The sequence below is a fragment of the Haemorhous mexicanus genome, chromosome 6 (assembly GCF_027477595.1).
Source record: "Haemorhous mexicanus isolate bHaeMex1 chromosome 6, bHaeMex1.pri, whole genome shotgun sequence".
Taxonomy (NCBI): domain Eukaryota; kingdom Metazoa; phylum Chordata; class Aves; order Passeriformes; family Fringillidae; genus Haemorhous; species Haemorhous mexicanus.
The window spans coordinates 34,321,023-34,347,616 of NC_082346.1; the positions used below are offsets into that span (position 1 = coordinate 34,321,023).

General features: G+C 35.3%; 1 protein-coding gene across 1 annotated transcript in view; it reads right to left on the minus strand.

Annotated features, from left to right (window-relative positions):
• Window positions 1-8,375: 8,375 nt before the first annotated feature.
• Window positions 8,376-26,594, minus strand: part of SPRED1 (sprouty related EVH1 domain containing 1) — a 58,019-nt gene continuing 39,800 nt past the window's right edge. The window contains exons 3-6 of the mRNA XM_059849802.1: window positions 24,174-24,342; window positions 22,864-22,913; window positions 14,733-14,891; window positions 8,376-10,143 (exon numbers count right to left, since the gene is read on the minus strand). Of these exons, the coding sequence (XP_059705785.1) occupies window positions 9,484-10,143; window positions 14,733-14,891; window positions 22,864-22,913; window positions 24,174-24,342 (1,038 nt within the window). The 3' untranslated portion in view covers window positions 8,376-9,483. The remainder of the gene's footprint in view (window positions 10,144-14,732; window positions 14,892-22,863; window positions 22,914-24,173; window positions 24,343-26,594) is intronic.

Here is a 26,594-nt window from a genome sequence, read left to right on the forward strand (position 1 = left end):
TTCAGAGCTATCAGGCTGAACAAATGAGGACTGAGGGGAAAGCAAAGATGTGACTGGTCTAAAGGGAAGAGAAACCTTAGGCAATAATGGAGCATTTTTGGAGACACTGGTAGATTAATGGAGAGAAAAGCTACAGTGAGCATGAAGTCATCAAGGATATTGCAGGAAGGGCTTGAGTCACAATCAGCATGTTATTGAGTAAGCTGATGAGCCAGACTTACCACCTCACTGCTAGCTGGAGGTAAACCAGCAGGAATCCATTGGCAACAAAACACCCAACCAGCAAACGATGCAGTTCAGGTACTTGTGAATTTTCCAGAAACACAAAAAGGGCCAAAGTTTTTAGACTATTTCATTTTTCTAACTTCATAAGAGAGAAATTGGACTAAGAAATGTGAACTGGCAATTAGATAGTTAAAATCTATTCTAGTAACCACTTCAGAAAAATGACCGACTAAAAATGGGATGAATATTTGTGTGCAGAAACATTACTTTGAGTTTTTAGTAGTGGCATGAAGGGGAATGACTCAGTCTTCTCAAGTCCCCACCCATCCTCTGGCTCTGGCTACTAAGAACAGTTTAAATTTTGTAGAAGAAACAGGGTCCCAGATTTACTGACTACCTGCCAGCTCTGCCTGTACTCACCCACATCCAGTCTCACCCTGCTGCTAATGCTTCAGCCTGAGCAGATGTGTGTGCCTTCCAAACATACTGTGCACAGGCATTTTTACCTGGCTTGGTTCAAGCCCCAGATTCCAGAGAGGTTTTAGAGGTGCTTTTAAGATAGATTGGTAATCTGGAAAAGGTTTGGAGGTACTGAATTTTTTTTTTTTTTTTAAGTAAACTATCTTGAAGTTAGCAACTCTCTGAAAACATTTTTGTGCCAAGAGAGCATATGAAGCAGCTGTTCAGTACTTATGCAAACACCTGTGAATATTTTTAAGCTTACTAACACTTAGCTTTCCCCCTCACCTCAATACCATGCTAATACCTATTACTTATATTGAAAAGCCTTTGTTCATCAAATATATTCATATTTTAAAAATTCTGACAGTGAAAAACATTGAGTTATAATGATGACACGACTAAAATGACAATTCTTTGATCTTAACTTGAAATATTCAAGCAATAACAGTAGGATTTGCCTCAAAATTAGAGATCAGGTTTAGCAGGCACAGAACCACATCACTTATTCTGAAACTATCTTGCTTCTTCAAAATTCATAATTTTCTTGAAAAACCACAGAATTGTTGATGCAGTAAGTGAATTCTGGAGATCACCTAGCTCAACCTCAAATGCCCAAAGCAGGGTCAGTTTGAGCAGATTACTCAGGGACCTGCCTCGGTGAATTCTGAATGTCTCAGAGGATGGAGACTTGTCACTTCTTTGATCAACCAGCTCCAAATGCACTAAAGCTTTCAGAACTATGACTTTAGAAATATAAGTTTGCTAATGTAGCTGACTCATAGAAATGTGTGTAAGTCTGCCACAAACTAGAGTTAATCAGAAGTCTGGATAGAGCCGCTATTTTAGAACAGCGTTGTTAATTCAAATGTCTGGACAGCAGTCAACCTTCAATACTAGTCAATTAGCTATTCATCTGTGCAAATCCCAGACATGCACCATGTACAGAGGAGTGTTCTGGACTAGGATTTGGCAGATTTCTAAAGCACTCCCTGTTATGGAAGAGCCAGGACCTTGACTCTATCAGACTTTACTTATTAATTCAGGTACACAAAAAGGCTCAGAGGTGCTGGGGAAGTCAGAAGCTGCATAGCTGTATTCAGAATGTTTGAAATTTCCTGTGAATGCTGCATTACTTGTGAACACATCAGACCCAGACGATGCTTCTCTTCCTCTTCTCCCCTTCCCTAATCCCCTGATTCGACAGAGGTGATTTAACCTCTGTCCCACAGTGTACCTCTTTGCCTTGCAGGGAACACCATTTTCACTTCTCATGTCTCCACCAATTTCCAGGCTTCCAAGAACTAACAGAAGACCACTAAGCCCAAGGAAGCAGGAAGAGTCATTCACCATTCTCATGAGAGAAGTAGCCTGAAAGAAAAAGAGTTCTTTCCTTCATAAGCAGCATTTTTAACACTTAGCTGTAGAGTCATGGAAAACAAGAACAGTGGATCCTGCACAGCTGGTGACTCTTGTATTCTTGAAGGCCAACAGTGACACCCTTCCCAAACTACTGTGTTCCACCTTGTTGGTTTCAACATAGTTCCAACAACTGTTAAAGTTATTTAACTCTATTACCAATGTGACTTTTAGGACAAGAGAGCAAACCATCAGTTGTTTAGAGCTTCAGTGTTTTAGTTTTCCTGCTCCCCTTGAAAAGTCTCCCAATGTTTTGCAGAATCCAGCCCATTGCCCATCTTATAAACAGTTAAATGCAAATAGGTAAAAGACAAAAGAAAACTTAGGTAAAACCATATCAGACTTGGAAAGCAGTTCTTTGGATTGGTCAGTCTGTGGCTGAATGCCCACCTAATGGAGACAACTTCTCAGCATTACTATATTCGAGACTGATGCAGTATTTCAAACTCTTTTGAGGCTTGCAATACAACTTTTAAATACTATTTATAATGGGCATTTAGTAATTAGCAGCTAACACCATCAGATGCACACACAGATTAAAAACTCTATATGCTGGCAGAGAAAGCTGAAGACAACTTCAGAACACACAGAAAGAAAAAGGGAACAAGTTATGGAGAAAAGACAGGAAAGAGCAAGTCACTGTAACACTTCGCTCACAGGCAATATAAGCAACAACAGAAAAGCACCAAAGCACATTGTCAGGTACAAAGAGACAGCCAGCTCCAGCAAAGGGCACTGGTAACTGCTGACAGCAGCCACGTTTGCACAGCCCCTTTCTATTTCAGAAACAATATTTTCATATTTTCAGTTTGAGAGAAGTAGTTCACTACACCGTTTGCTGTTTACATGGGATACAAAATGGCAAGTTACACGGAGAGCAAGGAGGTGTCAGGTGTAAATAGATTTGTATGCTACAAATGCAGTACTGGAAGGAGAGAGCTCATACAGCAATGGTTTGGCAGGTTGCAATATTGGAGTAAGGAAGATTAGCCCCTAACTCAAAGCCAGTTTTACGTGCAACAGTAAGTTTAATCAATTTAACAGGCTCTCTTATAGCTACTTTTAGCACTGACCACAGAAACAGATTTGATTGATCAGTACTGGGTCTACATTTAGAACAGCATTGTTAATTGAAATCCTCTTTCAAACAGTTATTATTTGGTCAGCTTACTTACCTTGATTCATATTACTTCAAATCAGAATGCAGAAGAGGTTTTTGTTGGTGGTTTAAAAAATAAAAAAGCAACAAATGCCAAACGTGAAATAATTGTTCCTGTGCATTACCTCGAACTGACACAGATAAATGCATATTGCTAAAACATTGTATTTAATATGGTGGGTACTGAGATGTGCCTGGAGTCTGCCAAACCACCACTTAGCTGAAATCACAATTAATCTGAGAAGCTTATTCTGTCAAAGACATTACATTCTCAAATATTCTGAGACCCCTCAAGTCAGGGCATGGATATCCAGAGATACAAGCTTCTTGAAGAACTGACTTATCTCTTTCTTTCCTTTTCCTTCTAGGTAAAACCACGTATTGTTAGTGACTCACAGTACACATTACTCAAAGCACAGTTAAGTCAGACCCCATTGTGTGTGTATACGCACTGTCCAATCTCAAATCAAAGGTATAAAATGTGGATAATTTTTTATTGTCATTCATTTACTTGCTATGTCTGTTTCCAAATTAAATTACAGCTCAGTGTTCTCAAATTATGGAAGTGATGATACAATCCCTACAGATTGAAGTCTTTCTGTTCTGGCACAGGATCCCATAGTGATCCAGGACAGTAAGCCAAAAGGTTCAGGAAACAGTGATACAAAAGTCTGAGTATTAACTGGTAAATGACTCGGATATTTTTGTGAATTGTCTTTAGAAACTGGCCACCAGCTCTGTCAACTCAAGCAATTAAGCTTGACTCAGCTGTAAAGAAAAAAAGAACAAGGAAAAAAAAAAAAAGAATAAGAAACAAAAACCCCCACAAAACCCACCACCACCACAAATCAAGAAGGAAAAAAAAAGGTTAAAAAAAAAGCAAGAAAAAGAAATCAACAAGAAAAAGAAAAGAACAAGAATCCCTTACCTATCCTTTTACCTTGTTCAAAGACAGAAGGCTGTGCATTAATCATTACATTAAGGTGGATTTGTGCAAAGTGTAACACTAGGTTTCTAAATCATATGAAACCATATTTATTGCTGAACTGCTTTCTCATACTTGTTTTTCACATAGTTCTATAGTTTTCTCTACTAGCTCTTCACCTTATTCATCATTCAATTCATTTGTCTGTTTCATTTCTCTGGTAGAGGTGCATTTTCACATCATCAATTAAAAGCTCAAGTATCTACACTTAATAGTCCATGTAAAATTTACACCTGGCAATAAAAATTCTTCAAGTTAGCAACTGATCAAATGAACAGGGAGAATTACTTTATTGCCTGTAACCAATAAGAAAGCATTTGTAAAACCTAGAGGCAAATACAATTCAATTTAAAATAATCTATCCTAAATCCTGACCACTGAACTTTCAAATTACAGTCTCACAGATCTCTACTTGCTCATTTTTCTTCATGGACTGATTAGTTTTCCTTCCTTTTCTGGCGTATATCTTATTCTCTAACTTACTCAAAGCTTAGAATTCAGAGATACGCATTTTTGTAGTGGGTTCAAGTGGGAATTCAGATAAATATGTTTTATATAAAGGAATCTTGACCTCCTCAGCATGATGTCAATGACAAGTACTGCTGTGCATACAAAGTAAACTGGTATAAGCCCATTTTTCTTTAAAACATTATAGCAACTCTTAAAAATGGTTCCTACAATCAAAGATGCTGGAGTTTGAAGGTAATACCAGTATTTACTTCTTTTTATTCGCTTCTTGAGCTGCAACAATTTATTTCATGTGCACTGTTCTAAGCAACACCAACACAGAATGGAATAACATATTTTTTTCATTTCAAGATAGTTTTAATCAGGTAATTACAGGAAAAACATTGAAACGGTTTGTATGGTGTTATCTACTTCGGCAACTTAGAAGGATATGATGTAACAAACCAGTTACAAACTTAAAGACATATTTACATTATATACTCAAAGTAACAAGCTATATTCATTTTCTTTATGCAAACACCTATGGGATGAGTAATTAAATTATACATCATTTAGTAGACACAAATAGCAGTTGAGGTTTAATGGAAACAATATACACATGAGGCACTTTGAGGTCATTAGGGTGAAAAGCAAATGGCACCAAGCAAAAGAAGGAAAACCATGTACAGCTTATACCACAGCTTTAAACATGAAGGCTGCTTTTTCACCAAATGCTTTGATTTCTTTAACCACAATTTTTGTAATTAAGGGGAACTTTCAGAAGAAAAAAAAAAAAACAAAATGAAAATCCAACATCCCCCTCAACCCCTCTTTATATTTGTAAATGCACCAAAGTAAACAAGCTTTATCCACCCAGCTGCTGGACTAATAGTACTATAAGGCAACTTTTTCAAGTTCTTGGCTTTTTTTTCCAGCCGGTGATCCTGATTTTCATTTTACTAATATGAATGTATAGCTGTTCTGGCTGCACATTGTGCCATAAGCTTGGTAAAGATTTAAAGTCTAATTTAAACCTGGGCATTATTTACATAAGCGTTCAACATTACCCTCCAGGTACACACAAACATATAATTCCAAGGAGAAGTCATCCAAAATGGGAATGTTATATTCCAGCATGCACAAGTAAGGCATTCGTCAAAATACATTTGCTTCTCTAGAGGAAACTGCATTGGTTAAGACTGAAACATCTCTTCTAAAACTTCTTCTCTTGAAGAGTTTTATGATGTCATGCTGTTTACTAAACAGTTACCATAATAATTGTATATTATCATTAGATATTGCTTTAACCATGCACACAGCTGTAGGTGTATCCTTCACAGCTACTGAATTTCATGTGTGAGAGCACACACTCACCTACCTGTGCATACTCACAACTTGATTTGTATCACAAAAGGCCAAATTCCCTCTGCATGACCATCAAAACTCCATCACTTTGATGTGGGAAGAACTTCAAGAGGGGAAATAAATAAAATAATCATAATAATAAACCCCCTTTCTTAGAAGCCCAGTGACACAATTAAAAGAATTTTCATTTCATTCCTGGTTCTTACGCTCCTGTAACAGGCCATCACAACAAATTTAAACCTGACAAAATATACGGTTAAAGGATTTTTACTTCAGTATTAATAATGAAACTTAAGAGGCATGGTGAGCTAAAGCAGTCAGATTGCAAGTGAGTATTCTGTAAATTCATGGCTAAAGCATAACCTAATCGTGTACCTTAAGCCGTGCACGGATAGCCCGTTAACTGCGATGACATCAGGAGCGGTGCCTGAAGGCCGCCGAGCTTTCCCCCAGTAGATGGTGCCCGAGCGCCGCGCTCCCTTAACTTCCCCTCTTTCAAGGGGAAACAATTTTCACGGTAGCTGAGGCTTTCAGCGAGCGAGGAACTTAATATTCAGTGACTGTTTCCAAAAGCTCGGGTCCCCTCCAAGCAACACAAAGCTCTGCTACTACATGCCTGAAAAACTACAGCTCGGATGTTAAGGGCAAGGATTACGGACTGGGGAAGAAATTTCTCTATTTCCAAATGCAAGAAAGTATTTCAGAAGAGATAGAATGAATGTTATGTGCCGCCAAAACCAGGAGATGTACGGATGCAACAAGCTGTTCTGGAATGGGTTTACTGGATGTCTACCTGCCACTGCTCATCTCCTAAATGTAACAGTGGGTAAGATCCCTAGCACCAGAAAAAAAGTACATGTGCATGCTACTAAAACCAATCCTTATGCAACCTCGGATCTTTGCGTTTGTTTGGTCTCTCAAACCAGGCAAGCTGGCTGACACTTGCTGCACAACAGGAACAAAGAAGCATGGGCCCATTCAGTAACCATTTTTAGATGATACAAGTCTTCAAAGAGAAAAGCAAAAGGTGAAAACATTTTAGCAGCAAAGTGGTTAAATGCAAGGTGAAAATATTAATGCACACATTTAGTAAAAATATTAAAGTATATGTGTCATATAAAATACAGTACAGGACCAGAAGTTTCACTATGTTGTATAGTGCTCAGAGGAAATTGCTAAAACTAATTTCTTTCTGAAGTATATATACAGTATGATTATATAGCATTTTCTTATACAGCCAGCAAGTTCTTTTCTTAGGTTGTTCATACCTCTCCACCTTGAATTAGGAACTTAGCACTTACAAATATTAATTTCCTCTCATTCACTAGAAAAACATCACCATTTTTTAATGAAAGTTGTTTTTAAAGTTAACAGTCTATTCTAGGCAACCAAGTTTAGCTGAAAATGTGTGAAGCATGAAAATCAACCAGAGTAGCAGCTTTCAAATACATAAACAGTAAAAACCCAAGACTGCTGCTACCGTGTCATATTCTTGGACTTCAGCCATCCAATCAACTATTAATACAAAACTAGAAGCTCTTCCATAACTTCTATAGTTATCAAGATATTTGTCATCTTTTTCAATGTGAAATAATACTTGGAGATGATCTATGTACACAAGGTGGTCAAGTCAAGCTGTAATATAAATATAAATGTTTTCTTTTAAAAAGTATTTTACAGACAGATAGTTATATACATTTGCTTATTTTACTTCTGGGCTACAAAGGAAAATTAAGGGGCCAGATAACGTGCAGAAAAAAATTTACACAAAACATATTGAAAAAATGCATGTAAGTGAGAAAAGTAACGCATTTTTAAAATGAAATTATTTGGTTCTGTGTTTAAGAACAATGGTATACTAAAGACAATTTGACCCATTCCAGCCAAGATGTCAAACAGGCACCTTTGCTAATGAATTATGACTGGTTTTTAGTGTTTTACATGTTTTTAATAGGAAGTAAATGATTCTTATTTCATAACACAGCACAACATGTCATGCTTTTAAAAATTCTCTGTGGGTTAATTGATTAATTCTTACCTGAAAGTTAGACTTACTAAGTACAAAACCATAAGAAATACCATACACAATATACCAGCACTCATACACATACATACACACACACTCTCCAGCCTCCCTCCCCAGCCCTGCCTTCAAATTTCCCCAATTAAGAAGTTCACTCAGTTTTGCCTGGGCTGTAATTTATTTCTCAAGCTAAGTCTTTTGTTGCTCTTTCTGAACAAAACACACAGTACTTTTGTTCTTGCCCATTTCAAATTAGAAAAAGTTGTGGTTCAAAATAATGAAAACAATTTCACTTTTGTTATTAATCTTTTGTTTTAATCATAGTACTTGATAAACAGCTGAACAGGATCCTAGTTTAACAGAAGGATAAACAAGAACACTGGTGACAATTTGTTACAACTGCCTTAATGTACCTTTGCTTAATGAACATTTGAATATGCAAGAAAGTATTTTTGGAGGATACCCCAAAAGAAAACAACTTGCTGGTTGAACAACAGAAACAACATCCTTTTTGCTATTATGTTGAAATCAAAGTCATTTATATATAAAAATAAATGTTATGTTCTAACAAGAACATTTTAGACAATTACATCTGTGCTTAACAAAAAAAATATTGGTCACTCAAGACTAGAATAATTAATATTTTAAAGGTTTTTAGATTATCAGAATGCATGGATACAACTCAACACAAACTGTAGCTGAAGGGAACCAGGACTGAAAATATCAATTTGTCCATCTGGAATAAAAATGCAACTAAATTAACTATTTAAAATACTACCATGGAATGTGACAGTAGATATGGTCCATACCTACTATATCGGAGGGAAGGAAAGTTTAACAAGTAATAATTCGTACCTTACACATTTAGTTAAATATAAACATTTGTTATTTATACATAAAGTTGCTTCCAAAAAACTATTAATAAGTGATTTAGTTGCACTTAAAATCAGTTTCATTTCTCATTTGCTGAGTATTAACTTTTCTTAATCTTAAATCAACTGTCACTAGTGCACTTTTAGTTAAAATTTCCCCTCAGATAAGTTTTAATCCTTTTAAAAGAGCCCCCTCACCTAAACCATGAATGTACAAAGTGGCAAAAGTTAATCCCTTTTAGTATAATCATAGTTTATATGCTCATTTTATAGCCAATAATAAGAACAGGCTTTCCTTCGCAAAATCTCCTTCACAACTTGCAACAAATGCCACGCACTCAAAGGAAATAGTTAGGCGTGGCTAGCACTTGTAAAATGCCAAGGTCTGACAAGTCTCGTTGCTTCCTCCACATCAAGCATCTCTTACGTGAAAGAAGATTCCCTTCAGCTTGCCAAAAAGCTTCCACAAATCCAAGTTAGATGCTTCCTGGAAACAAAGATTTTCAGCTCTGTTTGGCACAAGACTGATTCATCCCGCAGCTTTATGCTTGCCTCCACAGCACCCACACACCTCACCGCAGTGATGGCATGCTCTCAAGGGGAGGTAGCAGCACATACATGGAGCAATGAACGAGAGTGCCACCAGTGCTAACCAGCGTAAGCAGAACTTGTCATCACTAGTGTCACACGAGCAAGGATCAGAGAAATCTCCTTCAGAGTCTGACATGCAGTGATACAGCATGCTCTCTGCGCAAAGCATGCAACTAACTTGGTAGATACATCTTTTAATAGGATCTGGCGCATCTTGACATTTTCCTCTGCCATTATCTTCATGATTAAACCTTTCCTGGCAGTATATACAGCGGGAGCGCTCACCATCCTCTTTTCTTCTTTTTGAGTTTTTAAATTTTGATGAGGAAGGCTGAGTTTTAAATACCACAGAACTCTTTGAGTCTTTTAGGGAATTCAACTTAGTTCCATCTCCACATGGGTATAAATAGTCAGATTTTTTACTGTCTGATTTAGAAAATGGTATATTTGAGTCCGCATCATCCCTCTCCAGGTCATTCTTCCACATGTCAGGATGCCTGTAGTCTGCATAACGACGTATCAAAATGTCACGAGGGTTTATTCTGACAATTTCATCTTCGTCCTGAAAACTAACGTGTCTGATTGACTTCAGTGGGACCTGAAAAGTAAGGCAAAGCAAGAGAAGTTTACTATGGTGAAGTCCCAAATTTATGTCCACCTACAATGTAAAACTTAGTTTAGAAAACTAAAAAACCATGACTTTTTCTTTTGCTGCCTGAGGATAAAAAAATTCAGATTATTTTCTCACTACTAAAATTTACAAACATCCCCACAATAATGAGTCCTCTGCAGGGTATTAGGTCTATGAGCTTCAGTATTCTTTCCTGAATTTTTAGTGCCTCATAAGAGCTTTGGTTGTTTTGGTATCCACATAAAACTTGATGCTGCTCTGTGAATTATGCTCAAAATTAGAGTGTTAACATCTTAAAGTGGAAACCAATTCCACAAACTAATTATGCCTTATGTGCTGATTTCATGTGATGATCTGCTGCTTTAGGACTAACTCCCTGCTACATTCACTATTGTGTTATCCAGGAGATGCTTTCCCTAACTCTTGCTCTGAGTTTTCAAACTCTCTCCAATTCATAAGAAGAGTACTGAATACTGGTAACTAATTATCAGGGCTGTGTTCTAGATAAGGATTTTGCAGTATGAAGAACATTCAGTATGATGATCAATCAATAACAGCCTCTTCTGAATGTGTCTCTCCTTAGATAATATATAGTACTTACATTGATTGGTTTAGGACACCAGCAGGCAAAGACCTAAGTCCTTCTTAAATTCTCAATTTGTAATGAACTGACCATAATTCAAGACCTTTTACTTCAAAAGGTAAGTAATAAGGAATGTGCTAAATACATACAAAACCATCACAGAAATAAGGTGAGAGTTCTTGTTTATTCTGCCTTACAATGAAAGGATGTGGGGACATGAAAAAGTTCACAAAGATGACAAAATTCAGAGAATCATCCAAACTGAAATACTGCAGGCCTTAGATATCTAAGTGTAAGGTAGTGAATAGCCATTAAATGTTACTGAAATCACATAACAAGTCACTTGCAAGAAAAGGTGCAAATAATTACAGGATAAAAATTTAGCACATATGTATAAAAGTAGCTCCTGAAAATAGCAGGCAGTGCAGCAAAAAAGCAAGGGTCTCAGTAAAGCCCCAGTATTTCTACCTTACAGGCAGACAATTATTTTCCTGCACTGTAGGGCTATTATAATCAGAGTCAGATTATGAGTGGGCTTCAAGTCAAATTCTGCCTTTTTCTCTGTCTAGGTGCACAGCCTGTAAACCCTTTCTCAGAAAAGACAAAATACCCCTCCCCACTCTAACCTGTTAGTCTTACAAATTCTTCCAGAATCATGAATTACTTGGGAATAATCTTTGACATCAGTACTGTTGCTTTGAGAGGGGTTTATCTTATTAATACTCAAATTAATGAGAATTAGTGTGTCACCATTTCATAGTCAAGTACAACAACTGAACTGCATGTTCCTAATCTGTTGCAGTGTCTGAAACTACTGAAGATGATGTTTTAGGTTAAAACACTTCTATGTCACTTTGCATGCATCTATAGTCCTACTGTGCTGAAGTCTGCATGTCCTGATTTTGGGGTAGGAGACAGAGAAGGGAAAAGGGAAGGCAGCTGGAAAAGAGGAAGGAAGAGCTTCTTAAAATATGCTGTCTTCTGATTATGTAAGAATATCTGTAGCCTGCTCTAACTATCACTTCCCTGCTCAACAATCCTTGTGTGATGAGTACAGAGCTGTAATTAGTGATGCTTTGCCCTGGGACATTCAATTGGAGTATGCTAACAAGAACAATTTTTTTTTTCCTTGGCTCCAAGCCACATAGTTGAACTTCCACAAGGTTTCAAGGATACAGGGAGAAAAAAGGTTATACCCTATTCAGCTACCATTGCTTCTCTTCCATACTTCCCCAGGCTCCTATACAAGCAGTTAGGCTTCCCTTTTGCTTATAAAAGCAGACTGCTTCTCAGCCTTATTCTGTTTTCAAACAAGAGCAAGAATCTATTGGTTAGCCAAAATAACTAACTATGGCTAACGGGTTTATTTCAACATTTTACAGCATAAATTTATTTAAGAAAAAAAGCCATAAAAGTTATTAGAATTCCATATGTTACAGGCATAAAGGATCCTTACCCTGCCGTCCACATAGAATATTATGCATGCACTTTAAGACAGTAAACAAAACCCATTGTTTAGAAGAAAAAAACCCTGAATCCTCAATACAAAAACCCTCAACTTCCCATTGCCCAGACAGCTAATAGCCATTAAAGATCGCTACAAATACTAACAATGGTAGAATTTGACCTCTCCTTAGCCTTTGAAGGCTTTTTATTTGTTTGAGCAGAACACACCACATACAGAGAACTCATTTATTTTTTTCATGTCTTGAGTGTCCAGTATCTAAAAATGCTTAACTGGCATGTTACAAATAAGGCATCACTACATTCTTTAAGGCACTGATATTAAGAAATATTTTTTGAGCAGAACATGCTGAAAAATAAGCAAACTAAAGAAACACTGGAAAGAGCTTACTCATTGGGTATTCAATGGGTCCTATATGAATGCATGAAGTACATGAAAACTTTTGAACAATTCACAATCCAAATTCACATAGGTACAAAAAGCAGCAAAATTTAATGAGAATAATGCACTCAGTCCTCTAAATAGCCAAAACTAAAACTCAATACAAATGTCATCTATGTGAAGCTGAAGCAGGAAGGGAGGAACAATGTTACAGGAAACTGAAATTCCACAGAGAATCTGATTCTGAACATGATTAGCCAACCAGAAATTAACCAGAAAATTTTTGTTGATGTAACTGAACCCACAAGTATCGCACCTTACTTGAAGGGGTGCACCTTTAAACAAGGCACAGTCACTTCCTTGGTACTGTGGCCTTTGCTGCTTCTCCTCAAAGAATTACACCTGATTTTGCTCATCTTGCAGTTTCTCAGTATGAAGACACCGGCAGCTGCCTACATCATCGCAAAGTACTAAGTTTAACATACACCCATGTATTAGAAGCTGGAAAGCTGAAGGACTTGAGTATTTTTCACTAACAGTCAAAATATCACAGGAAAAATCTGAATTGTCATTAATAATTTCTTGAGCTATTCAACTTATGAGCATACTCTTAAGTAAGAGTGTTCAAACTTATTTACACAAAGTTGAAATAAACCCAGTAATTAGCTTAAGATAACTGCAGTGCCACCTGGTCACATGCATGTAGTTTAGCAGAGCCAATGCAGTGTGTGCACATACAGAATGTGAAGTTGTGGTGACCTGTTTATGTTCTAAATGTGTGTACCACAAGACGATGCAAAAAGCAGAGTGTGTCTGTTGCTTGCAGGTGGTGCTACAATAGGAGAATATTTTAAAGAATACCTACTTAAATTTTCATGGAATCCCCCGTAACTTCACTTTTCAAGAACTGAATTCTAACATTGTCATTTGAAAGAAATTTCTATTTAATTTCTATCAGACAGACACAGATTAATCAGTTTAACACAATGTAAATTATTACTTTCTCAGTAGTCAATTTAATACATGCTTTTAAAATATAATGGCATTTCAAGCTACTGCACTTTTCTTTACAATGCAAGGAAGACTAACAGGACATATATCACTGGGTACTTTAGCCATTAAATTTTAGCTGCAATAACCTAATCACCAATCCATTCTATTCTAAAAAATATTTACAATTCTCTTTGCAAGTAAATAGGAAGAGGGAAAAATATGTGCCTTAACAGAAACAAAAGTTAAACATGTACCTTAACAAAAAAAAAAAAAAAAAAAAAAAAAAAAAAAAAAAAGAAAAAGAGGTGACGTACACAAAGAGATAATTGGAGTAGATCAATGATTAAAGATAAAAAATTAATAATTTCAAGCTTCTTAATTCTCAAGATAGCACTGCTTGCTTCTTTTGCCCAATAAAGCAGATTAAGAGTAGCTGATATAAGACTTAAGTACAATCCTATTTTTCTCTGCAAAAATAACTGAAGCTACTAAAAAGCTTTATTACAAGCAGCAGAATTATTTTTGATAAGTCTTCAGAACTACTTTTGAACCTGCATTCTGCTTTGACATCTGTTATTCAGCATATTCTAAAAGCTTCCCATGTCTTTGGTTCTAGATATAAGACCATCAAATTAACTGTAATCCAACTTACCTAAACTACTTCTACAGGCTAAAAAATTTGTCAGATTTTTTTAGCTTTAGAAAAAAAAAAAAAAGTATAGTGCTATATAGCTGTACCAATGGCTGAATACTTTTCAATATTTCTAAGCAAAACAGTATTAATAGACATGTAACTAAGATTGGGCTAATGTCCAATTAACATTTTTTGAAAAAAATTAAACAGCTTTTTAAGGCTGCAGATACTGAAATCTGCAATACAAAAAACAGACTTCAAAGAAATTAAATATTTTTTCATGCAGTCTGGTGCACTACAATGATAGGTAAATATCTTCACAAAGCTTTACCTCTGCCATAATAATGCTATAATATTTCAGCTGCAAAGTTTATATTGAAAATCTCAAGAAGTGGAAAGTATATGGACTTGGAACACAATGATTTCTTGTCAGAAACTACATACTGTGCCCTTATTACAGCAAGCAAAGTAAGGACTGCTTCTTTTATTGGTATTCTTACCTGGTTAGGTTGGCTAGGAAAACAGGCTCTCCTGGTGTTGAAATCCTCAAATGTTGAAGGCCTTAAATTTGCACTGTTGTAAGTTTCACTGGTTACCACAGTTTCATGTTGAAAAAGGTGATCTTTCATTAGTGAACCTGATGTATTTTCTTGAGCCGTCTAGAACACATAAGAACTTCCTTGAAATGATTTTTGCATTTATATAAAAACAACAAACCAAACAAGTTCATACATAAATGTAATTCCATATAATGTGTTAGAGGTATCTATTAACACCAGTATTCTTAAATGGACATTTTTTAGAGCATTTAGAAGTAAGCAAGTATTTTCTTTATTTTGAGTCAGCCTTTGCAAATACAGAATTTCTCTGCAGACAGTACACAACTTGGGCACTAGAGATACGTGCCTTTGAAATACAGTTGCAAAATCAGACTTCTTTAAGGAAATAGAGATTAACCTGTCTCTGAGACAATGTTTTTTCTAACTACCCACGAGGCTGCCAGTATTTACAAAAACACAACTGGAGGAAAAAAAAAATCTGAGACTATTTAATAAGGCAGAAGCTATTCAGGTATTTTAATAAATTAAAAGCAAAATCAGCTGGAAGAAAAAAGAATTTAACCTATACTGGCTCAATAAAAATATCTAATTGCAGCAAGTGTGCATTAAACATAGATGACTGTCATTTTGCAATTAAAGTTGTATCAGGCAATTTGATACAAGTGAGACTCTGAAGCAAAACATGAAGAGATAGCTGCAGGACCTGTGCTATTCGAAAGAAGGAAGAGGAAGTATGTTTGTGTGGAATACTGGCTTGTAAGATGATTCAGTTTCTGAAATGAATTGAAAAATGAACAGTTCTCATTCTTTAAGCTTGACTGACTGGGACATACTTAGGATACAGCACAGCATTTTGATATAAGTTCCCTTGAGCTGCCAAAAATGTACTGTATGTTTTGTTTGCATTGAGGGATGCTGTAAAGTTAACTGGCTGTCATCATGGATAGCACTGAGAAAATTCTGGCATCATCCAGCTTCCAGCAATGAGAATGTTTCAGCTTTATTATGAGGATTTGTATGCATCAAGAAAACATTTAGAGGAAAAGAATAAGAATACTACAGAAAAATACTGAGGCAGAGGCAAACCTAAGGTTTTCACAGGTTAAATATTGACTCAGAATCGTTAGTTTTCACTTATCAAAGTACTGAAGGAACTTATTATAGGATTACATTAGTACCTCACATACATAAAAGCCTAATGTATCAAGTTCTAAGAGATCTAGATAGTTTGAAGTAGCTGGTCTGTAGCTGATTTTGTAGGAGAAAGAAAATCATCACATCACTAAATTTATATATATTGTTTCAGAAGCACCATGTGGGAAAACATTAAATTTAGTAATTAATTCATGATCAGTGTAATTAATACTACAGAGCATACACCCCAAGAAAGACAAAATCTGATTCAATCACGGTAAAGTCCCCCTGAAAAATTTTGAAGACAGGCAAAACACCAAAAAGTACTATTGGCAGATCCTTAAGCATGACACCACCACAAAGTAATTGACCCTGTTATTGTCAAAATTAAATTTTCTGATCAAACATTGTTGGAAAACGAGTATAAAAGAAATATTGGAATGACTAAAAGAATTAGACTTCATATATGTATATTTATTTTAACAGCAAAAAGGATCAAATATTAGTGCAATAGCAAACATCTTCATAGCAGGAGGTACTCCTGCAGATACATTGCCCAATGACATAAAATGCTTCCAAAACAGTGGCTCAAACTACAGAAGAGCTGTATTCAATGAGGAATAACCATTTTTGGTCTGAGCAATGTTTAAAATTACTACAAGCATTTAAGCTAAGAGCCAAAAGCCATTTTACAGAAACTACATTGATAAGCATCCCCTTACCCCTTTCCCCTTCCTCTGGCTATAAACTTGAGTGGTCTAGGAAGAAGGGAGCAAGCTGCAAAAACTTCTACTCCTTCCTTCCCAGGGAAAAAACACATACTACCCAAAAGCCTGTTTTTATCCCTAGCTGAGATTTGCAGGAGCCTGCATTATTTCCTGTCCCTGCAGGTGATTCACACCTTTCTTCTTTAAAAAGAAACTGTCTACACTATAGAGCGAAAAGGACACGTGCACATGCTCACACAGGCACACACAAGTACTCCCCTTGGCAGTCAAGGAAGGCTCAGTCTAATGAAGGACACAGACACAGATCACCTCTTACTGTGCTAACTAGCAGTGCCAGATGATGCACGAAACCCAAACCTTAATCTTAAAGCAAACCTTCATGCCCTATACACAGCAATTATCAAAGAATGCTTTTAGAAAATTCCAACACAGATACCACAATTCAAACTAACTGACTTCAAGGACAAATTTCAGTGTGGCAGTAGACAGAGAAAAAAGCAGGTGACCTTTTGTAAGGCAAGAACTCGCCAGACAGCATTTCTGAAAGCACAATGCTCAGCTTACCATCCTATACCCTACAGGTAAGTGGACACAGACTAACTTCTGGTATTAAAATAAAAAGCTATCGTGTCAGTCCTTTAGCCCATAAATATTCACTATGCTGAAATACAGAAATGCAAGATGAACATGCTGAACTCTCTGCTTTTAATTAAACTGCAGTTTTGATACAGACAAACCACGTTTATTAGTATCAAAAACCTTTTCCTTGGACAACTTCCTGCTCCAGTGTGATGTTTAATTACAAGGTCAGAAACATCTGAAAACCCACATTTATAATGGAAACACTGACAGTCTGAAGTAGAAAGCCCTAGAAACAAAAATGGTATTGTGTTGAAAATGCATTTAAGTAAGAAGCAAACATATAAAGTTTTCCACAAGAACATATACAGAACAAATATACAGAGTATGACACGCTAACACAGATGCACACATTCTCCTTTTCTACTGTCCAAAGCAATTACACCGCCCACATTCAATATTCTTTAACCACAGCCTGCAAAGTACAGTACTGGCATAGGTTATTCAGTATCATCTGTAAAGTAACCTACGCCAGTTTTTAATGCACAACGGAAATCTGGTTTGCTCCCAGCTGCTGGTATAATAATTACTGTCCTATGGTTGCTAAGAGATACTCTGAATTTTTTTCCAAGACTACTAAAACATTTCTGTGCGCACAAGCAAAAGGATGCTGGGTAAAGCAATAAAATGACTCCAGCTGTAGCTCTCCAGCAGAATTCAAAGCCAGATGACAGCTGTAGAGAAAATGAAAACCAGACTGAGCTTCTCTTGTTCTTCAAATTTTCTCTCCTTACTTCTCCCAGTTTGCCAGAGTTAAGTCTGGGAGAGACTTCAACATTGTTCTGCAGACATTGTTAAAAATGTTCTCCTCTAAGTAAGTTTAATGATTACACAGAAGGATGGATGAGAAACCACATTTCCGCTGCATCCCAGTTCTTGCATTTACTTCCCATGAGGCCCGAAAATCTGCTGTTTGATGCTACAGCACAAGAAATGTTTTAATGCTTTTTCCTTAATTTTTCAATTCTGAATAAATTATACAGGTTTCAAAAACATCTGAATGACTTCCTTCTGCTTTGGCTATTTCTGAGACTGATGGAGCAATATATTTGGCAAAGCAGCTCTATTATTTTCAGGTATGTGTTTCTGACATAGGTTGAAATATTACCTAGATTACTCTAAATATTTCATACAGTTTAAACTAAAAAAAAAAAAGATATTTGACATGTCTCTTTCTTCAAAGGCTTTTCTACCTGAATATATAGAGAACACTACATATAAAGAGGCTGCTAGGAATACAGGTGAGAGGAAAAAAAAATTCCTCCCGTTTTTTATATACAACTCCAACAAAAAAAGCTTAATAAACCAAAATGGTTTAGCACACTATATTAATATTTATTTGAAATTGATAATATGAATTAATATTACTTCTAGTAAGCAATTTATTATCTGCACTAAATATTTCTAATCTTTAGTGTTTTACCAGGTAGTATTGTTTTATCCATAAAACAATTCAGTGCATCAAGGGTAAATTTTTTCACATTTTCTTAAAAGCCATAATGTTATTTTTATAAAATAAAACTTCTGCAAACATTTTGTTAGAGACAAAGTATATTGAGTGGTCCATGAAGGCCCTTATGAAGAGGTCACAAAATAGTGTATTTACAGAGCAGCACACGAACAATTAATGTCTTCCCTGCCTGCACCAAAACCACTTAAGATGCATGTAAGTTTCAGGCCTTTCCTTCTTACTATTAACCAAAAGTCCAGTGTACTTACTTCTGAAAGAACAAGGCAAACTTTTTATTTTCTGCTTACAATTTATCAGTCTACAGTTTCTTCTGCCAGTAGTAAGAAACTCAAAAGCATAAGTGATCCAATTCTTATTACTTCAAACTGTTAAAATGTGTTGGTAGCCTATAAATAACACCAATATGGCTGAATCAACAAAAACTGAAAGAAATTAAAGCTCAACTACTCTATTTTTCAGTTCACAAAAGCAAGACTTATACATTACAGGATCCAAAACTCCCACAAAAATAATCTTAAATGGATGAGCTCTAGATTTATTTTAAATTTACTTCAAAAGAAAAAAAAAAAATTTGTTTTTTTTTCAGATACACTAGGTGAATTTTAGAGCAATAAGTTTATATTTGGTAGAGGAAAATAACCAGAGCCATTATGTTAACAAACAAGCAAACTGACTTACACAAGCTGCTCCTACATTCAAAATGCAAAATTTTATACCAAAACCATCTAAACTTTCTAACAGAACAAATTCCCAATGTATATTTCCATGTAAGTACATATACTTCTCCAGGTTCCATTTACCAACATTATAGGAAGTCAGCTCTGCCTTAACTCATTTGTGTATTTCTGTTTGAAATGAACCTGGTAAGACTAGGGCTTATTTGATGATATGAACAATTTTCATGGAATAAGTTAAATAAACAACCAAAAATAATTGCAATAATTTAAGCAACCATGAAAACCCTTACGTGATAATATTCTTTTAATATTAGGATTTTAACATTATTTGTAAACAATAGAGAGGCTAAAGAAACTATAAGGACGCTATGTCTTCTTAAAATGATAAATTTGATCTTCAGCAAAAGGAATGCTTTCTCTGGGAGATTTTATTTACAAAATGTAAATTAAAAAAATCAGAAATTTAGTGAACCTAGGTATAACATAGCAAGCCAATTGCTAGCCTAGAAGGCACAAGATGAGTTCAGTTTTTGAATCTACATTTAAGATATGCACATACAACTTTTGGACAATCACTATTTCTGCTAACTACTTCCATAAATTGTGATAATACTTATTCCAAGGAAGCACTGAGATTTCACACTGAGATGATAATTTTTTATCTTTTTTGGATCATTTTATTTGCTCTCTGTAGCACCAAATATAACCAGCCAGTAAAATAACTTATGAAACATGTTTAGCTTTCTTCATCATCTAGTCATCTTCATTAAAAAAAACCCCAAACAACAAAAACAAGCCACTATTAATAAAATTTATGTACAAACCAAATACTATATTTATAATTCAAATGTACACTAAATATAGGATTCCTGCTGTGTAAGATGACTAGAACAGTACAGGAAAAACTACTCTTTAATATTCTATCCACACTCCAAAATGCCCTTGCATAGATATACTCCAAAACACACTCAAAAATACTAATGGAGACTTTGGAAAAGGGCTTATAAAATAAACAGGTAAACAAAAAAACCATTAAGCCTTTTAAACTACGTAGAAGTGGCAAAAAGTGGGGAACAAGCCAACATGACTCTTCAAATATTCAATACATTCTCTTTAAAGAATGATGGTCTTATGCATCAAGTTAAAAGGACCCTGGGGTATCCAGTGTCACTTATCAGAGTGTCAATCTTGGAAGGGGAAGGAATTAATAATTTGAAAGAGAATGTGGACTACTTGGTATTTCAAAGGTATTCTTGGAGACTAGACCTGATGTCTGTAACTAAAATGGTATAGCTTTTCTACACGCATCTTCATAAGCCTGCAATTATAACTTCATTATTGATACATAAATCCGGTTTAGATGAAGCATAGCTAAACCAGGGTTGATTCAGTTTTCCCTGCATTTCTTTTTTTTTCCCCCTTCCTTCTGATAAATGCTAGTATCAGTATCACTTATTTTACTCTGCTGTGCAGAGATATGGTAAGAGACATTGGCTAGCTTTTTTGCTTTTTTGTTTTTAGAAAACAGGACATCTATCCACAGCACAAATCCAGAGTTAAACAATGTCTATTGTGATGAAGTCATTAAGTATGTTTTCCTGTCTAGAACGTACAAGATAGTTCAGCCAGCAGTTTGTACCACACAAAGTTGTTTGTCCCTTTAATATATATATATGGTGTGTATTTATACATATAAAATCTGGTCTAAAGGCATTTAAAAAAATACATATATATATTTTTTAAAATGGGATATAAAGTAAACATATATTTACATATGTAAATAGGTGGTGTATTGATATTCACATGTATAGAATAGAATAGATGTTGTAAATACACTTTTCTCCACTTTCCCAGTAACAAATTTGTAACTATAATGAATCTCCGACATTTTCCTCAATTTTGGCATCCTTATATAGAAATGTAATAACTAGGCAGCAAAATCAGAGGTAATTGGTTTGTTCTAATCTCATTAGGCCTGTAGAAACTGTTCAATTATTAATCCTTGAAACAAAGCATGTTTAAGCAAGTCTTTTAAGAGCTGATTAAGGACTGCATTAACTTTGGCACATATTTCCTTCACCCTGTAAAAATATAGTTTCTTTTTTAAATCTGAAATATCAAATATTCATAGCAATTTTACTTTCAAGTGCCTTAAAATAAAGCACTGCAAGTAAAGAACAACAGGTGGTTACACAGCCAACACTTATACAAAGTAATACATTTCTTCTGCCATAACATGAAAAGATATCAGGAGACTTCTGTATTGCCACTGCATTGCAGTATTCTTTCTAAATACTTAACTCTCAGTCTCCTATCATATCTTCAAAGACAGCTGCTAATTTTCTTGATTTTGTATTCTAGAGGTTCTACACTGGATCTATTTACACTGATACAGGATTTATTATTGCATAAGTGACAAGACTCCTTCCCAGAAGAACTCACTTAGCAACACTATTTTTCTGAATAGTCATTAAGACCCCTGAGTCAACTTGTTTCTTTGCCATCTTCATATTAATTTAAATTTCTGCACTCTGAAAACTGAATATATGTGTGAATGAAGACACAGCTTTCCCTAAAACCATAAATAAGATAGGAAAAATGACAAGCATACATAGACACAAGTAGGACTTACTCACTTCTAGTTATTTACTCTGCATGTGTGTGTATCTATATCTGTATCTATATCTAATCTATATATCCATCCATAATGTTTTTTTTCTACTGGCTTTTTAATTACATGATTCTTGGATATTGCCAGGCAGTGCTATGCATCAGTGTTACCTTACTTGTGGTATATGATATGGTATACTTATAAAGCACTGTAACTGTGAAGTATGGTTGGACATAAATTTTTATCTCTTAAGCTATTATGACCTACAGAAATTGAAGATGCAAAAAAATGATCAATAAAAACTTGAATCTCAACAAGTGACTACTTTATCTTCTGTGTGTTTTTAAAAATTGTCTGAACTTCTGTCTTTGTTTAGACTAGATCCTCTCAACCATTGTCTCAGCATCTTTTCAACTCTAACCATTTGATATTAGAAGAGTTCTATCACTGTAAAGGGAAATCTAAGGAAACAAACAGGATGTACAAGTAGAAAGAGTCTTCATTCCTCTATTTTCTGTTTCCCAAAAGAATATTTCTTATTTCAATAAGATCAAAGAGGACATATAACTTGAACACACACTGAACTTAAAAATTAAACTCAGGATACTTAATAAACCTATGGATTAAATAATAACTACTTTGTTTAGGACAGATAATACTATAAGTCTTCTAGATAATTCTTCTAGAACTTATTTCATTAAACTGAATTTTGCTATTGCTCTTATTTTGCTTATTCTCAGTAATGACAGCAAAATCTCTTCAGTACATTTGTAAATGAAAAAATGCACAATTAATTAAAAAATTTACTCACTTGAAAGCAGTCTTCTGCCACTTCAACATCATTTTGGGAGGGTGGATAACCTTCATATAAAGAAAAAAAAAGTAGACAAGGTTATTTTCTTCATATTTACCACTTACTGCTTCTAGCTATCCACATCATCTCTCAATATCCAGTGATGATTATATAAATATTCTTGTTTACAGTTTTAACCTATAGATCACTGCATTTCAAGTTGACTTAGTCAGCATCATTTATTTCTACACTGCATTTTCTATACTGAGTATTCCTAACAACACTCCTCTCTCTTGTTCCCACCTTCCTTATAAAAGCATTTCCAAAGTGTTATCAGCAGTCAGAAGCAAGGGAGTATATTCCTTTTAATGTAGCAATTTGAAAATTAAAGGCAGACACATTTGGTTGGCATGAATGCACATGCTATAAATCAGCAGAAATTGAAAGTGTGAGACCTTAAGAGAAAAAAAGTACTCTCATGTTCTCTAAATATTTGTCTTGAAGGGATATGGATCATATCAACAAAATTCCAAAGCAGTCATTAGAGTATGTCAAAAAGCATTTCCCTTCATTACTAGGATAACACACATAAAATCCCTAAAGTTACTTTTTACAAGCCTGAAAGAGACATTCTTTCAATTCAATAGACACATGTTCTCTTCCCTCCCTGTCTCAATCCAGCAATACATTTATCATATTTTCAGCTCAGAATCTAGGCTTGATGATATCTGTCAGTTTGCTCACTGGTTTCCATTAATTCAATGAAGCTCTGGAACTTCATTCCAGAGTGGGCCATATTGCTATCTGAGTAAATTCTTCTTCTGTTCCTAAAAAAACCTGTCCTCAGAACCACGCTGTATGCAGAACTACTACTAACTCAGCTGTTAGTAAAAAATAAAACTATTAACTGAAAGTATGTGCAGATAAAAAGAGAACTCAATAGGTCACAAATTATTCAACTTCCCAGCTTATCCTACAAGAACACAGGAGTTGCAAAAAGCTTCTAAGATCCAAGTGAGAGAATATTACACTCCAGCTTCCTCCATTTCTTCATGTCTAAAAGAAAGAGGCAATGCTTTATTATGTAGGGATGTTTCAGGAAATTACCTTATTAGTGTTTGTGAAACAATTTAAGATATTTGAATGAACGGCACTTTAGAAATGCCAGAAGTACTATTTCAAAAACTGTTAAAATCCCAATATACTATAGTTTACTCCACATCCTTAAATGCTGTCAATGTAAATGTTATACAAAGTGCTTTGACATCTTTTCTAGTAAAGACTCAATATTCATCCACCCCACCAAGTCTTTCACCTGAATTATGTACCTTGAGAAATATCCTCTACTGCTCTCCGAATACCTCTATCAAATGCTCTTGCATCAGCAGGACTCTGAAATGTGAGGCCAAACTTTTTGTCATCAATCTTCCAGTGGTAAAAAGTAGGAGTAACTTTGTTGTAAACAAGGTCTTTCTTTAATGTGCATTCCAAGACCACCTTTCAGAAAGAAAACAGAAGGAAAAGATATCAATGACCAATATATCAAATTTGAGAACAAAGGGTAGTCTTTGTGAAATACCTAAAACATACATCATAGAGGTCTCTTTTCAAATTTCTTTCTGCTACAAGGATGTAATTTGAACTTCATTTCTGTTATGGCCAAATTATTCACTATCAGTTGCTGATAAATGGTATGGGTTTAAGACGCTATTTGTTTACTGAGTCAACCTTCTTGTTCAAAAATCTAATACCCATAAAAGTATCTCATACCTGCAACAACCTGTACAGACTTGGCAGATGTTCAACAAATGAAACAGGTCACATCCCCCCAAAAATCATTATGTGTGCTGATATCAAATTTTACTGTATCACTGAGAGCTACAAAATCTTTTAGCATGAGACTAACTTCATGCTGCTTTCAGGCAGATTTTCAGATTTCTCTCAGAAAGGCTACTAGACAAGTGAAAGTCATACAAGAGAATTCTTTTAAAAATGAGATTAATAAAACCTAAAATCTTTATGAGTGTACTAGTGCCTGCACCTAGACAAAAATACATTTGTAGCTCATGTACAGCTATTAAAAAACAGTAACTGGAAATTATTAACAGAAGTATTTGGCTACAAAATCATTAGAGGTATACATTTACATTCAGTTCTAAAGCAAAGTCACAGTCTTCACATTGAATCATAAAATGGTTTGTGTCCAAAGAAACCTCAAAGGGCATCCAGTTCCAACTCCCCTGACATGGGCAGGGACACCTTCCACTAGACCAGGTTGCTCACAGCTCTATCGAAAATGACCTTGAACACTTCTAGGAATGGAACATTCACTACTCTTCTGGGCCACCTGTTCCAGTGCCTTACCACCTTCACAGTAAAAAATTTTTTCCTAGTATCTAATTTAAATCCACCCCCTTTAAATTCAAAGCCATTCTGCCTTGTCTTGTCTTAACTATATTCTCTGTTAAATAATCCCTATACAGCTTTTTTTGCAGGCTCCCTTTAGGTACTGGAAAGCCTTATCATTTCCCCTTTAAACAGACTGGTTTTAAAAATATATTTGCATATTTATTTTACTGGTAAAAATTATTTTAAGCAACATTGTTGCACTGAGTGTTTATTGATTAAAAAAAATCCAATGGGAACAAGAAAGTATGGAGGGAGATACATAGATCTGCTCCCATTGTAGTACGATAAAGCTCCCCGCAAGATGTGTCTCTCTGTATTGGTATTTGATGATGGAGGCCTACACTGACTGAGAGATGAATGAGGAATTTCAATATTCTATCATTTCATTGATGTACATCTAGAATTTTTTCATTTTTTGTTACATATGTGGCTTTAAAAAAAAAAAAAGAAAATTCCTCACAGGATATGGTAAAATTAGTTTAAGTACAAACAACTGAGAAAACCCCTCAAACTTAAATAAATATAAATATATTTCTGTATTTGGGTTACTCCTATGTATTCTTTGTGTTCCTCTTCTCCTTTCATTGTCTAATTATTACAAAGGCAAATGGGTTTTTTCCCTTGCACTTCATTATTTACTCCCCCTACAACCCACCAGTAATCATCTCCTCTCAAAAGAGGCCTTTTACCTCTGCCTCTAGAAGGATAATAATCTATCTGCACATATAAACTCTTTCAGCATTAATGTAATTTTTTGTTTCTCCACTCAGATCTCCCTAAATGGTCAACAATATGTAGGTACAACTGCTTAGAAGAAAACATAAAAAGGAATCTGTTTGCTGTAGGTCTATGGGAAAAGTTGTTGCAGGAAGTAAAAAAGGATTATTCTGCAGTTCAAAGGTGCATCAAATAGTTGTTCTTTGTTCCTCTGGATGATTTTAAACTTGCTTCCTCTTTCAAAGAGCAGTTAAAAAGGAAGGCTTCTCACACCACTGCCTTTTCTAGATCTGAGAGCTCTTTAGGGGAAATCTCTAATACATTAACACCAACTATTTTCACAGTCTATTTTATGGGCTGTGTCATCCAAAACATCAACAAAAAGTACTGTAAGCTTGATTTTATAGCATCACAATGAATTTCTGGTGCCCAAGGGATTAATCCAGATTACTTCATACTGAAAATTCATACCTAATAAAAATGTTACCACTAGAGATAAAAACTTCACGGAGTAGAAGCTACAGTTTTCAAAGACACAAACCAAACTAGAAAATTCCCAAACCAACTCCCTCCAGTCCAAAAAACAACACTCACCCCCCTACTTCCAACCCTCACATATGATA